Source organism: Schistocerca americana, chromosome 9 (genome assembly GCF_021461395.2).
Source record: "Schistocerca americana isolate TAMUIC-IGC-003095 chromosome 9, iqSchAmer2.1, whole genome shotgun sequence".
Classification (NCBI taxonomy): domain Eukaryota; kingdom Metazoa; phylum Arthropoda; class Insecta; order Orthoptera; family Acrididae; genus Schistocerca; species Schistocerca americana.
In genome coordinates, this window is record NC_060127.1 from 172,263,321 (window position 1) to 172,279,993 (window position 16,673).

At 46.3% G+C, this 16,673-nt stretch overlaps 1 protein-coding gene across 1 annotated transcript in view; it reads left to right on the top strand.

The window, feature by feature from the left end:
* LOC124550783 (glycine, alanine and asparagine-rich protein-like) overlaps positions 1-16,673 on the top strand; it is a 166,896-nt gene that overhangs the window by 124,350 nt on the left and 25,873 nt on the right. Inside the window, exon 4 of the mRNA XM_047125507.1 lies at positions 6,640-6,826. Within this exon, the coding sequence (XP_046981463.1) occupies positions 6,640-6,826 (187 nt within the window). The remainder of the gene's footprint in view (positions 1-6,639; positions 6,827-16,673) is intronic.

The following is a 16,673-nucleotide window of genomic DNA, read 5'->3' on the forward strand; positions in this document are numbered from 1 at the left end:
GCATCACAGACAGGAGCGCCAGCGATGGTGTACTCAACGACGAACGTGGTTGCACGAATGGCAAAATGTCATCTTTTCGGATGAATCCAGGTTCTGTTTTGAGCATCATGATGGACGCATCCGTGTTTGGCGACATCGCGGTGAACGCACATTGCAAGCGTGTATTTGTCATCGCCATACTGGCGTATCACCCGGTGTGATGGTATGGGGTGCCATTGGTTACCCGTCTCGATCACCTCTTGTTCGCATTTACGGCACTTTGAACAGTGGACGTTACGACCCGTGGCTCCACCCTTCATTCGATCCCTGCGAAACCCTACATTTCAGCAGGATAATCCACGACCGCATGTTGCATCCTTTCTGGATACAGAAAATGTTCAACTGCTGCCCTGGCCAGCACATTCTCCAGATCTCTCACCAATTGAAAAAGTCTGGTCGATGGTGGCCGAGCAACTGGCTCGTCACAGTACGCCAGTCACTACTCTTGATGAACTGTGGTATCGTGTTGAAGCTGCACGGGCAGCTGTGATAGGCTATAACAACGTTTCACCAGGCAACGCCGGTCAACTGCTGTTTGTGTATGAGAAATCGGTTGGAAACTTTCCTCATGTCAGCACGTTGTAGGTGTCGCCACCGGCGGCAATCTTGTGTGAATACTCTGAAAAGCTAATCATTTGCATATCACATCATCTTCTTCCTGCCAGTTAAATTTCGCGTCTGTAGATATGACCAGAATGCCTTTCTAGTTTCGGTCAGATTTCGAGACAGAGCTTCGTTGTGGAAACTATTAAAAGCTTTTCGCATTGAGGTTCTTGCTTAATTTCGAGCTTCAGTGAAACATAACCTATCTTGGAGATTTTGTGTTGCTATAAATTCGGTCACCTTTTATCGTTCCTTCTGCAACAGTGTTCTGTCCTGTTTCGTGTACCACGGGAGATCAGTACCATCTCATATTAATTTATTGGGCATAAATATTTCTACTGCCTCAGACGCAATGTCTGAATTTAAACCGCATCTGGTCTACACTTACATAGTTAGTTGGGAAGGAGTGGAGGCTGTATCTTAGGAAGACGTCAAGTGAACTTTTATCCGCTTTTATAAATAGAAACATTTTGCGTTTACTTTTATTGGATTTGGTAAATTTTTGACGATGTTTTATATCTACCATTGGCTTTGAATACATATTTTTGTCAACAAATCGAGGGAAGATAAGTCAGCAACAACTATAATTGTATGAGTAGGGTATCTATTTGTGACGCGACTTATGTTTTCTTTCAACTCTTGAGTAACTGTATCATTTGAAAGGGGGTGGGGGGAGAGCGTTGGTAATTTATTCCCGTTGTCAAGTATAGATTGTTTGCAGTTTATGCTGTCATTTAACGTCATGTAAAGTCATTAGATGATCAAAAAGAATACAAAATAACTTTAGAAAAGATATCTGTACGGTGCAAAAATTGCCAATTGATTCTAAATAGTAAAAAGTTTGAAGTCATTCACATCAGCACTAAAGGGAGTCCGCTACATTTCAGCCACACGATAAATCACACAACGGTAAAGGCTGTAAACTTGACTTCCGCAAACTCAGGCAACGAAACAATTCATTCTCAATAAATGACAATTTGTACCAAGACTGGGATTCGAACCCAGGTCTGCTGCTCACTAAGCAGATGCGTTAATGATCTGTGCCACCCTAGCACAGTCGTTGGACACAACTGCACAGACTACCCAAGCACGTCCCCCCCCCCGCCCCCCCCCCCCCACCGCAATCCAAACCACCATGTACCGCGCAGGCCGGCCGAAGTGGCCGTGCGGTTAAAGGCGCTGCAGTCTGGAACCGCAAGACCGCTACGGTCGCAGGTTCGAATCCTGCCTCGGGCGTGGATGTTTGTGATGTCCTTAGGTTAGTTAGGTTTAACTAGTTCTAAGTTCTAGGGGACTAATGACCTCAGCAGTTGAGTCCCATAGTGCTCAGAGCCATTTGAACCATTTTTTTTTTTGTACCGCGCACTACCAAAGAAGCGTCGCCTAGCTCTTTTCCTTCTTTTTGCTCGCCGCATCACGCGAAGCCCCGCACGAGATGGTGCGACGGGTGCTCTGCGCTGAATGGTCATATTATCTTTCAAGGCGCATATACATTGAAGCGCCAAAGAAACTGGTATAGGCATCTGTATTTAATTACAGAAATATGTAAACAGGCAGAACACGGCAAGGGCCTATATAAGACAACAAGTGTCTAGTGCAGTTTTATACATTAAGAGCTATGAACACTGCTTCCGATATTGTGCAACTCATCTCTTCTACTGCAAGCTCTTTGCTTTCCATAGTTTTGGAGGAGGTACAATGGACTAAAATATGAAAAAAATGTCCAGTACATATGGGCTCCAAGTGCATAGCTTTTAACAGCTATGAATTTTGGTTCATCTTCAATATTGTGAAACACATCTTGTCTACTGTAAGCTCTTTGGCTTCCATATTTTTTGAGAAAGTAGAATGGACTAAAATATGAAAAAAAGTCCAGTAGATGTAGGCTCTAAAATGTATATCTTAAGAGCTATAACCACCTGTTCATCTTTGCTACTCTCAAACATATCTCCTCCGCTGACCAAGTGCCCATAGCTCTTAAGGTATAAATTTTGGAGACCGTTTTCGCTATACAATTTTTCCTTGCTTTGGTCCATACTACCACCAGCGAAAGTAGCAAACCCTTGAATTTTAGTAACACTGTCAGTGGTAACACCACGATTTTCACTTACATCTTTCGGCTCGGTCATTTCTAGACATGGACCCCTAACCTGAAATTGATACATTTTCCCTTGTCCATCATGCCTGAAAGTAGTAACACCACAACGGAATCACCGTGTAGATTACTCGTTTACCTAATGTATCTTCCCTTGTTCTGTTGATATATTTTCTCCATTTCATACGGTCTTGCTCCATATATGTTCTCTTTAATTTAAACAGTATGTATTAAGTTGTTCTCTAATAATTTTGTTCTCCATTTGATCTCTGACTGTATAGTTTATTTCTAAAAATTTCATTTCAATCGACAACATTCTTCTTTTGATTTCTTAATTAATGTTCAAGTTTAGCTTCTGTATGTTAGACCAGAGGCAGCCATTTATTCGTGAAAATGTAGCTTTGTATCCTTCCCTGTCACTCAGAATTCTGTGTACTGCGCCACATATGAGTTGAAACTTATTTGCATTATTGGGTCTACAACTTTGCTTCCGCCGTTTTGCAATAGACGGCTGTAGCGGCATGTCGGGTTCGGGTGGTTGGTCGTAGGTGTAATACAATAAGCTTAGGCCTCTGTAAACATAATGCCATAAAAATATTAGGCGAGTTGTGATTGCATGATAAGGTTATTCTCGATTAAGTACGTCAACTTACGTACGCGTTTCTCGCCATTTGCGGGAAGTTTTAATTTTCTGCTTTAACGTGAAGAAATCTGCGGCTGTGGCTCTTAAAATGCTGGGTAACACCAATGGTGATGCAACTATTAGTGGGAGAACGTACAGGGAATGTCTTCAACGACTTAAGAATGGTGATTTTGATTTCAACATCTACATCTACATCTACATCTACATCCATACTCCGCAAGCCACCTGACGGTGTGTGGCGGAGGGTACCATGAGTAGCTCTATCTGTTCTCCCTTCTATTCCAGTCTCGTGTTGTTCGTGGGGCTCTCATATCTCTGATTTTATCCTCATGGTCTCTTCGCTAGATATACGTAGGAGGGAGCAATATATTGCTTGACTCCTCCGTGAAGGTATGTTCTCGAAACTTCAACAAAAACCCATACCGAGCTACTGAACGTCTCTCCTGCAGAGTCTTCCACTGGAGTTTATCTATCATCCCCGTAACGCTTTCGCGATTACTAAATGATCCTGTAACGAAGCGCGCTGCTCTACGTTGGATCTTCTCTATCTCTTCTATCAACCCTATCTGGTACGGATCCCACACTGCTGAGCAGTATTCAAGCAGTGGGCGAATAAGCGTACTGTAACCTACTTCCTTTGTTTTCGGATTGCATTTCCTTAGGATTCTTCCAGTGAATCTCAGTCTGGCATCTGCTTTACCGACGATCAACTTTATGTGGTCATTCCATTTTAAATCACTCCGAATGCGTACTCCCAGATAATTTATGTAATTAACTGCTTCCAGTTTCTGACCTGCCATATTGTAGCTAAATGATAAGGGATCTTGCTTTCTATGTATTCGCAGCACATTACACTTGTCTACATCGAGATTCAATTGCCTTTCCCTGCACCATGCGTCAATTCGCTGCAGACCCTCCTGCATTTCAGTACAATTTTCCATTGTTACAACCTCTCGATGTACCACAGCATCATCCGCAAAAAGCCTCAGTGAACTTCCGATGTCATCCACCAGGTCATCTACGTATATTGTGATTAGCAACGGTACTATGACACTCCCCTGCGGCACACCTGAAATCACTCTTACTTCGGAAGACTTCTCTCCATTGAGAATGACATGCTGCGTTCTGTTATCTAGGAACTCTTCAATCCAATCACACAATTGGTCTGATAGTCCGTATGCTCTTACTTTGTTCATTAAACGACTGTGGGGAACTGTATCGAACGCCTTGCGGAAGTCAAGAAACACGGCATCTACCTGGGAACCCGTGTCTATGGCCCTCGGTGTCTCGTGGACGAATAGCCCGAGCTGGGTTTCACACGATCGTCTTTTTCGAAACGCATGCTGATTCCTACAGAGTAGATTTCTAGTCTCCAGAAAAGTCATTATACTCGAACATAATACGTGTTCCAAAATTCTACAACTGATCGACGTTAGAGTTCTATAGTTCTGCACATCTGTTCGACGTCCCTTCTTGAAAACGGGGATGACCTGTGCCCTTTTCCAATCCTTTCGAACGCTACGCTCTTCTAGAGAGGATGTGCAAATGGCTCTGAGCACTATGGGACTCAACTGCTGAGGTCATTAGTCCCCTAGAACTTAGAACTACTTAAATCTAACTAACCTAAGGACATCACAAACATCCATGCCCGAGGCAGGATTCGAACCTGCGACCTTAGCGGTCTTGCGGTTCCAGACTGCAGCGCCTTTAACCGCACGGCCACTTCGGCCGGCCTTCTAGAGACCTACGGTACACCGCTGCAAGAAGGGGGGCAAGTTCCTTCGCGTACTGTATGTAAAATCGAACTGGTATCCCATCAGGTCCAGCGGCATTTCCTCTTTTGAGCGATTTTAATTGTTTCTCTGTCCCTCTGTCGTCTATTTCGATATCTACCATTTTGTCATCTGTGCAACAATCTAGAGAAGGAATTACAGTGCAGTTTTCCTCTGTGAAACAGCTTTGGAAAAAGACATTTAGTATTTCGGCCTTTACTCTGTCATCCTCTGTTTCACTACCATTTTGGTCACAGAGTGTCGGGACATTTTGTTTTGATCCACCTACCGCTTTGACATAAGGCCAAAATTTCTTAGGATTTTCTGCGAAGTCAGTACATAGAACTTTACTTTCGAATTCAATGAACGCCTCTCGCATAGCCCTCCTCACACTACATTTCACTTCGCGTAATTTTTTTTTGTCTGCAAGGCTTTGGGTATGTTTATGTTTGCTGTGAAGTTCCCTTTGCTTCCACAGCAGTTTTCTAACTCGGTTGTTGTAGCACGGTGGCTCTTTTCCATCTCTTACGATCTTGCTTGGCACATACTCATCTAACACATATTGTACGATGGTTTTGAACTTTGTCCACTGATCCTCAACACTATCTGTACTTGAGACAGAACTTTTGTGTTGAGCCATCAGGTACTCTGAAATCTGGTTTTTGTCGCTTTTGCTAAACAGAAAAATTTTCCTACCTTTTTTAATATTTCTATTTACGGATGAAATAATCGATGCAGTAACCGCTTTATGATCGCTGATTCCCTGTTCTGCGTTAACTGTTTCAAATAGTTCGGGTCTGTTTGTCACCAGAAGGTCTAATATATTATCGCCACGAGTAGGTTCTCTGTTTAACTGCTCAAGATAGTTTTCAGATAAAGCACTTAAAAAAATTTCACTGGATTCTTTGTCCCTGCCACCCGTTATGAACGTCTGAGTCTCCCAGTCTATATCCGGCAAATTAAAATCTCCACCCAGAACTATAACATGGTGGGGAAATCTACTCGAAATATTTTCCAAATTATCCTTCAGGTGCTCAGCCACAACAGCTGCTGAGCCAGGGGGCCAACAGAGACATCCAATTACCATGTTTGAGCCTGCTTTAACCGTGACCTTCACCCAAACCAAATCATTTCACATTTCGGATCTCCGTCAATTTCCTTCGATACTATTGCACTTCTTATCGCTATGAACACGCCTCCCCCTTCACTGCCCAGCCTGTCTCTGCGGTATACATTCCAACCTGAGTTTAGAATTTCAGTACTGTTTACATCTGGTTTCAGCCAACTTTCTGTCCCCAGTACTATGTGGGCATTGTGGCCGTTTGTTAATGAGAGCAGTTCTGGGACCTTTCACAGCAATTATGAGCTTCAGTTTCACCACAAGATAAACTACTTCTAACAGCAACAAAAACGTCACAGCCCACTGCATTTAAACGCTGTTGAGCCCTTTGCAAAAGTTTTTCGGCTAAACTTATTTCTAACCTTAGCCAGCTTCCGGTCGCAGCCTGATTGTTCGGAGGTGCTGATTAAGTCTTTACCCCTCGTTCTGCCTGGTCACTGTCGGAGCAGCGCCCCTGAGCGCGACAGGACGCGACCCCGCCGGCGCGGGCACCTGCGGCCGACCGGCTCGCCAAATGTTCCGCAGGCGGACTTGGCAGCCTCCCCCGGCCCTGGGTGGGTCGGTCCATCTGTCGGCTTTGTCGGCGCGCGTCCAGCCGTCCCCCCCACACTCGACTCCTCCGCACCTGCGCTGCTGCCCCCAGAGCCCAGGGCGACACTCCACACACTCACTCCACCACTCTCACAACCCCAGCCCTGCTCACCACTCCTCATGAATAACACACCCTCCGCCCTGTGTAATCGCCGTGCTCTGCACATTGTAACGCGTCTTTTATAAGCCTGTAGGGACGGGGTTGTCTGGCGAGTGATTATGGGACCCGAACCTCACCAGCAAAGTAATTTTATTCGCGTTCAATACGGATTGAGAAACTGCTGTGGTTCCGCTCTACGAAACATTAAACAAGAACCACTCTTGTATTCTCAACGTAACTGCACCTGTACAACAGCGATGTGACCAGTTATCTCCCATACGCAAAAAATGGTTCAAATGGCTCTGAGCACTATAGCAGTTAACATCTGTGGTCATCAGTTCCCTAGAACTTAGAACTACTTAAACCTAACTAACCTAAGGACATCTCACGCATCCATGCCCGAGGCAGGATTCGAACCTGCGACCGTAGCGGTTGCGCGGTTGTAGACTGGAGCGCCTAGAACCGCACGGCCACACCGGCCGGCACTCCCATACACTGTTGACGTTCCCAACCATCTGCAACTACACACACCGATGGATAAAACAAATGCCAACACCAAGAATAATCAATGTACAGTGCTGAAATTAGTACAAGTAACGTCTAAATCCACATCTACACTACTGGCCATTAGAATTGCTACACCAAGAAGAAATGGAGATTATAAACGGGTATTCTTTGGACAAATATATTATACTAGAACTGAGATGTGATTACATTTTAACGCAACTTGGGTGCATAGATCCTGAGAAATCAGTACCCAGAACAACCACCTCTGGCCGTAATAAACCCTCGATACGCCTGGGCATTGAGTCAAACAGAGCTTGGATGGCTGTAACGGATCGTGCAGCCACATCTCGATCCCTGAGACAAGAGATGGGGATGTTTGTAAGACAACAACCATCTGCACGAACAGTTCGACGATGTTTACAGCAGCGTGGACTATTAGATTGTAGACCGTGGCTGCGGTTACCCTTGACGCTGCATCACAGACAGGGGCGCCTGCGATGGTGTACTCGACGACGAACCTGGGTGCACGAATGGCAAAACGTCATTTTTTCGGATGAATCCAGCCTCTGTTTACGGCTTTATGATGGTCGCATCCGTGTTTGGCGACATCGCGGTGAACGCACATTGGAAGCGTGTATTCGTCATCGCCATTTTGTCGTATCACCCAGCGTGATGGTATGGGGTGGCATTGGTTACACGTCTCGGTCACGTCTTGTTCGCATTGACGGCATTTTGAACAGTGGACGTTACATTTCAGATGTGTTACGGCCCGTGGCTCTACCCTTCATTCGATCCCTGCGAAACCCTACATTTCAGCAGTATAATGCACGACCGCATGTTGCAGGTCCTGTACGGGCCTTTCTGGATACAGAAAGTGTTCGACTGCTGCCCTGACCAGCACATTCTCCAGAACTCTCACCAATTGAAAACGTCTGGTCAATGGTGGCCGAGCAACTGGCTCGTCACAATACGCCAGTCAGTACTCCTGACGAACTGTGGTATCGTGTTGAAGCTGCGTGGGCAGCTGTACCTGTACACGCCATCCAAGCTCTGTTTTACTCAATGCCCAGGTGTATCAAGGCCGTTATTAAGGCCAGAGGTGGTTGTTCTGGGTACTGATTTTTCAGGATCTATGCACCCAAATTGCGTGAAAATGTAATCACATGTCAGTACAACTATAATATATTTGTTCAATGAATACCCGTTTATCATCTGCATTTCTTCTTGGTGTAGCAATTTTAATGGCCAGTAGTGTAGATAAAAGTTCTAGTTGGTGCGCTGAGTGGCAGCTAGCTCTAATTGTATAAAAAGTAAGTTAATGCTGATGAATAGGGAAAACGATCCCGTAATGTTAAAATACGCTAATAGTAATGTACTGCTCGACACAGTCACTTACATTAATGTGAATGCTGGACTTCGGATTGCTGCAGCAATTTTGGGAGTGTGTGGCTCATCTGTAAACAGAACGTGTATGGAACACCATTCCGACCCATTCTTGAGTACTGCTTGAGTGTGTGGGGTACCTACCTGTTCGGAGTAAATTAAGTCACCGAAGCAATTCACATACGGGTTGCCAGATTTGTTACTGGTAGGTTCGAACAACACGTAAGTTTTATGGAGATGCTTCAGGAACTCAAATAGGAATCCCTGGAGGGGAAGTGACATAGTTTTTGAGGAAAACTATTAAGAAAATTTAGTGAACCGTCATTTAAAGCTGACTGCAGAACGATTCTACAGTCGGCAACCCACGTTTCGCGTAAGGACCACGAAAATAAGAAAAATTAAGACTCATATGGAGGCATACAGACAATAGTTTTTCCCTCTCTCTATTTGCAAGTAAATGACCAGCACTGATACAGGGTACTCTCCGCCACGCACCGTACGGTGGCTTGCAGAGTATGTATGTGGGTTAGATGTACTACTTATCATTGCATAATTTTTAGATATCAACGCAATGTACCTTAAAAATGTAAATGTGTTGTGTATCAACCGTTGGGATAAAACACATTGGGATTTAGTTCGTCGAGCACATGTTTTTCGGATCGAGTGAATCAGTTATATCAAGAATGTCTCCTTCTTGGATAAATTTCTGGGGTCGCGCATGCGTGCTATCTTTCTTCTAGACGAGTGTCTAGAACAGTCTTGATTTTTTTTAACATAAATACCTACAGCCGCAGTTTTAATACCTATAAACACATCAAAAAAAGTTTTGCATCACGTCGGTTCCGAGAGCTCCGGAACCTGCACCGGAAATTGGAATAGAGATGAACATAAGCATCATTTCCGCCCTTTTTATTGCTTATGAAAACCACACATTGCATATTGTACCACAACACAGCGAGACCTTCAGAAGTGGTGGTCGAGATTGCTGTACACACCGGTAACTCTAATACCCAGTAGCACGTCCTCTTGCATTCAAGCATGCCTGTATTCGTCGTGGCACATTATCCACAAGTTCATCAAGGCGCTGTTGGTCCAGATTGTCCCACTCCTCATTGGCGATTCGGCGTAGATCCCTCAGAGTGGGTGGCGGGTCACGTCGTCCATAAAAAGGGCTTTCAATTTATCCCAGGCATCCAGAATGAGATTTTCACTCTGCAGCGGAGTGTGCGCTGATATGAAACTTCCTGGCAGATTAAAACTGTGTGCCCGACCGATACTCGAACTCGGGACCTTTGCCTTCCGAGGGCAAGTGCTCTACCATCTGAGCTACCGAAGCACGACTCACGCCCGGTACTCACAGCTTTACTTCTGCCAGTATCTCGTCTCCTACCTTCGAAACTTTACAGAAGCTCTTCTGCGAACCAGAACAGAAGAGCTTCTGAAGGAGAGTACCGGGCGAGAGTCGTGCTTCGGTAGCTCAGATGGTAGAGCACTTGCCCGCGGAAGGCAAAGGTCCCGAGTTCGAGTCTCGGTCGGGCACACAGTTTTAATCTGCCAGGAAGTTTCATATCAGCTCTTCTGCGAACCAGAACAGAAGAGCTTCTGTAAAGTTTGGAAGGTAGGAGACGAGATACTGGCAGAAGTAAAGCTGTGAGTACCGGGCGAGAGTCGTGCTTCGGTAGCTCAGATGGTAGAGCACTTGCCCGCGGAAGGCAAAGGTCCCGAGTTCGAGTCTCGGTCGGGCACACAGTTTTAATCTGCCAGGAAGTTATCCCAGGCATGTTCGACAGGGTTCATGTCTGGAGAACATGCTCGCCACTCTTTTCGAGCGATGACGTTATCCTGAAGGAAGTCACTCACAAGATGTGAACGACGGGGCGCGATTTGTCGTCCATGAAGACGAAGCCTAGCCAGTATGCTGCTGATACGCTTGCACTATCGTTCGGAGGGTGCCATTCACGTATGGTACAACCGTTACGGCGCCTTCCATGACCACCAGAGGCGTACGTCGGCCCCACATAATGCAACCCCAAAACAGCAGGGAACCTCCACCTTGCTGCACTTGCTGGACAGTGTGTGTAAGGCGTTCAGCCCGACCGGGTTGCCTCCAAACACGTCTCCGACGATTGTCTGGATGAAGGCATACACCTCACTCATCGGTGAATAGAACGTGATTCCAATTCTGAGCGGTCCATTCGGCATGTTGTTGGACCCATCTGTATCATGCTGCATGGTGTCGTGGTTGCAAAGACGGACCTCACCATGGACGTCGAGATTTAAGCTGCGCCTCATGCAGCCTATTGCGCACACTTTAAGTCGTAACACGACGTCGTGTGGCTGGACGAAAAGCATTATTCAACATGGTGGCGTTGCTGTCAGGGTTCCTCCGAGCTAAATCCGTAGATAATGGTCATCCACTGCAGTAGTAGCCCCTGGGCGGCCTAAGCGAGGGACGTCATCGACAGTTCCCGTCTCCCTGCATCTCCTCCATGTCCGAACAACATCGCTTTGGTTCACTCCGAGACACCTGAACGCTTCCTTTGTTGTGAGCTCTTCCTGGCACAAAGTAACAATACGGACGCGATCGAACCGCGGCATTGACCGTCTAGGCATGGTCGAACTACAGACAACACGAGCTGTGTACTTCCTACCTGGTGGGCTGACTGGAACTGATCAGCTGTCGGACCCCCTCCGTCTAATAGGCGCTGCCCATGTTTGGTTGCTTACATCTTTGGACGAGTTTAGTGACATCTCTGAACAGTCATCGTCTATCTTCAGGAGTTCTGTGAACCGGGATGATACAAACCTTTTTTTGATGTGTGTATTATTTAACTTTCAGTTTCGGTGCCCCTTTAGCACCATCTTTACGCCCGTATGCCCGTAGGTAGATAAGTGATTTAAGCACCTGTGCTATTACAGGGCTCACAAATTACGCGGATCATGACTGTGTCTTTGTTAGATGTCTAAAGAAACGTTTGAGAAATGCACGGAAGCCAATTGAAATTTGTTATCCTTATAATACACTACTGGCCATTAAAATTGCTACACCACGAAGATGACGTGCTATAGACGCGAAATTTAGCCGACAGGAAGAAGGTGCTGTGATATGCAGTTTATTAGCTTTTCAGAGCATTAACACAAGGTTGGCGCCGGTGGCGACACCCACAATGTGCTGACATGAGGAAAGTTTCGAACCGATTTCTGATACACAAACAGCAGTTGACCGGCGTTGCCTGGTGAAACTATGTTGTGATGCCTCGTCTAAGGAGGAGAAATGCGTACCATCACGTTTCCGACTTTGATAAAGGTCGGATTGTAGCCTATCGCGATTGCGATTTATCGTATCGCGATATTGCTGCTCGCGTTGGTCGAGATCCAATGACTGTCAGCAGAATATGGAATCGGTGGGTTCAGGAGCGTAATGCGGAACGCCGTGCTGGATCCCAACGGCCTCGTATCACTAGCAGTCGAGATGACAGGCATCCTATCCGCATGGCTGTAACGGATCGTGCTGCCACGTCTCGATGCCTGAGTCAACAGATGGGGACGATTGCAAGACAACAACCATCTGCACGAACAGTTCGACGATGTTTACAGCAGCGTGGACTATCAGCTCGGAGACCATGGCTGTTGTTACCCTTGACGCTGCATCACAGACAGAAGCGCCTGCAATGGTGTACTCAACGGCGAACCTGGGTGCACGAGTGGCAAAACGTCATTTCTTTCGCATGATTCCAGGTTCTGTTTACAGCATCATGATGGTCGCATCCGTGGTTGGCGACATCGCGGTGAACGCACATTGGAAGCGTGTATTCGTCATCGCCATACTAGCGTATCACCCGGCGTGATGGTATGGGGTGCCATTGGTTGCACGTCTCGGTCACCTTTTGTTCGCATTGACGACACTTTGAACAGTGGACGTTACATTTCAGATGTGTTACGACCCGTGGCTCTACCCTTCATTCGATCCCTGCGAAACCCTACATTTGAAACAGGATAATGCACTACCGCATGTTGCAGGTCCTGTACGGGCCTTTCTGGATACAGAAAATGTTCGACTGCTGCCCTAACCAGCACATTCTCTAGATCTCTCACCAACTGAAAGTGTCTGGTCAGTGGTGGCCGTGCAACTGTCTCGTCACAATACGCCAGTCACTACTGTTGATGAACTGTGGTATCGTGTTGAAGCTGCATTGGCAGCTGTACCTATTCACGCCATCCAAGCTCTGTTTGACTGTATGCCCAGGCGTATCAAGGCCGTTATTACGGCCTGAAGTGGCTGTTCTGGGTACTGATTTCTCAGGATCTATGCACCCAAATTGTGTGAAAATGTGATCACATGTCAGTTCTAGTATAATATATTTGTCCAATGAATACCCGTTTATCATCTGCATTTCTTCTTGGTGTAGCAATTTTAATGTACAGTAGTGTAGCATAGATGTTTAGGTGATTTATCTACATAAATAATAAAATTCAAGACTTATACCAGCCGCAGTCCCGCTACATTTGCATCAGATGGAAGTGCAGTGTCTTCAATTTTGTACTGCATGTGATGTTATCCTCGTAACTTCGTTGAAGTGCCCGTGCAGAGGTGGAGACAACTAGTGTCCCAGCCAGGTGCTGGCACGGTCAGAGCGGGGACCCGGCTGACGGCTGGTGACGGCCGCGGCCTAGCACTGACCACTGCGGCGGGCGGAGCAGCGCTGACCAGGTGCGGGCGCCGTGTGATGGGATTAGGGCCGCTGATCCCCCGGCAGGGCCTAAGTTTCGACGCCGAGCCCATTAGGCAGGCCTGCGCTAAACCCGGGAACAGCTGGTCTGGCCGCGTCCAGTTGGCCGGGCTCGCCCTCTGTCCTCTGGGACTGTCACAGCTGCTGCCCACGAGGCACCTGGCGAGACAGCACGTGCCGCACACATCTACGTCAACAAATGTAGGGGAAAGTTGCCTCCACTGTACCTTCTCCTAATTAGTACCACTACTACAGAATTCATACCTCTTATACCGTCCGACATTTGATGAAGTCAACATGAACTGCGTGCTTCTTGGAGCCATATTGTCAACTATGAGTTCTGTGTCCTGAGGCTCAGACCGTTTGAAAACAACGCTGATGTTGTTCTAGTTTCCACCTAATCTCTGTGCACCTGTTATGTTTTATTTGTAGGTGACTGTATATGGAAGAACCTTAGTTTACAGACTGTCCTCAGTTTGTACTAGTTTGTACGAAACTAACAAAGAGAAAACAACGACGTTGCCTATAATGTACCGCTCTAAGTTTCCGATATTGTACCAATACAAATTAGGAAGCTTGCTCGTATAGCGAGCTTTAAAATGAATTTAGATTGTTAGTGCAACGTAATGTTTATAATGGTGTGGTGAATTTCCTAGTGTATTCTTCATCACAAGTAACTAATTAGACAATTATTTTGTTGTTACAGTATGGTAAGAGAAAGGCGCTATAGAAAGTGAAGGATAGATGAGATGCATTCACCCATAACGTTTTATGCTCCATCGGACAAATGCCGTTGGAAGGGTCCATTTCGGAGGAGGGAGCTTCATGATCTGGGAATTGTTTTAGTGCATTACCTGGGTGATCCTGTCATTCTGGATGACACAAGGGATCAATACAACTATGCGTCTATCCTTGAGGACCATATCCACCCTTACATACAGTGTTTTATTTTTTTTTTATAGGTGCGATGGCATCTACCAGCATGACAACGCAAGGCGTGTCACGTACCTCGCAGTGTACGTGCGCGTTATGAAGAGCACCAGCATGAGTTTACCATACTCCTCTGACCACCCAATCTCCCGGATTAAAACGCTTTTGAGAATCTATGGGACCACATCGAGCAGCCTGTTCGCGCCATGGATCCTCAGCCGAGAAACTGACGCAGTTAGCCACAGCACTGTAGTCGCCATGGCTCCATACCCTTGTCGCTACCTCATGCAGTCTCGTGCCGCATTTGTCGCAGCAGTTCTAACTTTAAAATGTGGCTATACTGGTTTCTGACAGGGGGTCGCAGTAACATGACTAGACCATCTAAGTGCTGTGCACTTTCGCCAACCTCTTCCAAGAAATGAAAAAGAAATTGTACAACTAGGTACAATACGACAAGGCATTTCTCTTAATTAATGCCGGCCGGTGTGGCCGAGCGGTTCTAGGCGCTTCAGTCCGCGCGACCACTACGGTCGCAGGTTGGAATCCTGCCTCGGGCATGGATGTGTGTGATGTTCTTATGTTAGTTAGGTTTAAGTAGTTCTAAGTTATAGCGGACTGATGACCTCAGATGTTGAGTGCCATAGTGCTCAAACCCATTTGAACCATTTTCTTTTGTTAATTAATGCAAGGAGAAAAAAATAGATGGTCATCTGTTAACATCATTAATTTGTTGGTCTCGCCTACATTATGCTGGACGACGAATGTTCATCAGACTTGAAAGTAACATCAGGCATGTCCCAAGTGTTGTGTTGGCAGAAGAGCCAACACCGTGTTACTAGAGGAGGCCGAAATGCTCGCGTTTTAGCTCACGCAGATTGGCGTGAGGAGGGAAAACCAGTTAGGAACATCTTCTACGTACTTCTCTACATAGTGTCGTAGTGTTGCATCAACTTTCCAGTACCCTCGTCATAGAAAGCACTGCCTGTGCTTTCGGCCAGTTATCTGCATCAGGCATGTCCCAAGTGTTGTGTTGGCAGAAGAGCCAACACCGCGTTACTAGAGGAGGCCGAAATGCTCGCGTTTTAGCTCACGCAGACTGGCGTGAGGAGGGAAGGACTATACTGACGTGAGGTCTGGAACATGACAAGGAATTAGAATTCAGAAAGCGAACGTAATTAGTTTGATACTTAACTTTATTCCATTAATGATGAACGTCGCTCTTGACGGTACATGATTCACAACATTATCTGTTCAGGAGGAGGAGGATATTAGTGTTTAACGTCCCGTCGACAACGAGGTCATTAGAGACGGAGCGCAAGCTCGGGTGAGTGAAGGATGGGGAAGGAAATCGGCCGTGCACTTTCAAAGGAACCATCCCGGCATTTGCCTGAAGCGATTTAGGGAAATCACGGAAAACCTAAATCAGGATGGCCGGAGACGGGATTGAACCGTCGTCCTCCCGAATGCGAGTCCAGTTATCTGTTCAGAAGACATAGTAACTGAATATGGCGCCTTGCTAGGTCGTAGCAAATGACGTAGCTGAAGGCTATGCTAAACTGTCGTCTCTGCAAATGAGAGCGTATGTAGGCAGTGAACCATCGCTAGCAAAGTCGGCTCTACAACTGGGGCGAGTGCTAGGGAGTCTCTCTAGACTAGACCTGCCGTGTGGCAGCGCTCGGTCTGCAATCACTGATAGTGGCGACACGCGGGTCCGACGTATACTAACGGAGCGCGGCCGATTTAAAGGCTACCACCTAGCAAGTGTGGTGTCTGGCGGTGACACCACACCAAGGATGCGTAATAGGACATCTAACGGTCCAAAGAGAAGCACATCATTGAAGAAAGTAGTCACCCAACGAGTCATCACGCTAATGCGCTACAAACGCCCTTCTAGACTTCATAAAGTCCTCAGTACAATTGCACCATGCTTAGCAATCACCTACAACCGCACGGTAGTCGAAATATCAGGTCACGCCAACGCTCAAGAAGGGAAGTACGAGTTATGTGATGAATCATAGGTCCGTATCATTGACGTCCATTTGCTGTAGAATTTTGGAACATATACTGTATTCAAATAGTATGAACTACCTCGACTGAGAGCATCTGTGGATACACAACCAATACAAATTCAGAAAATACCGTTCTTGTGACACTCAAGAG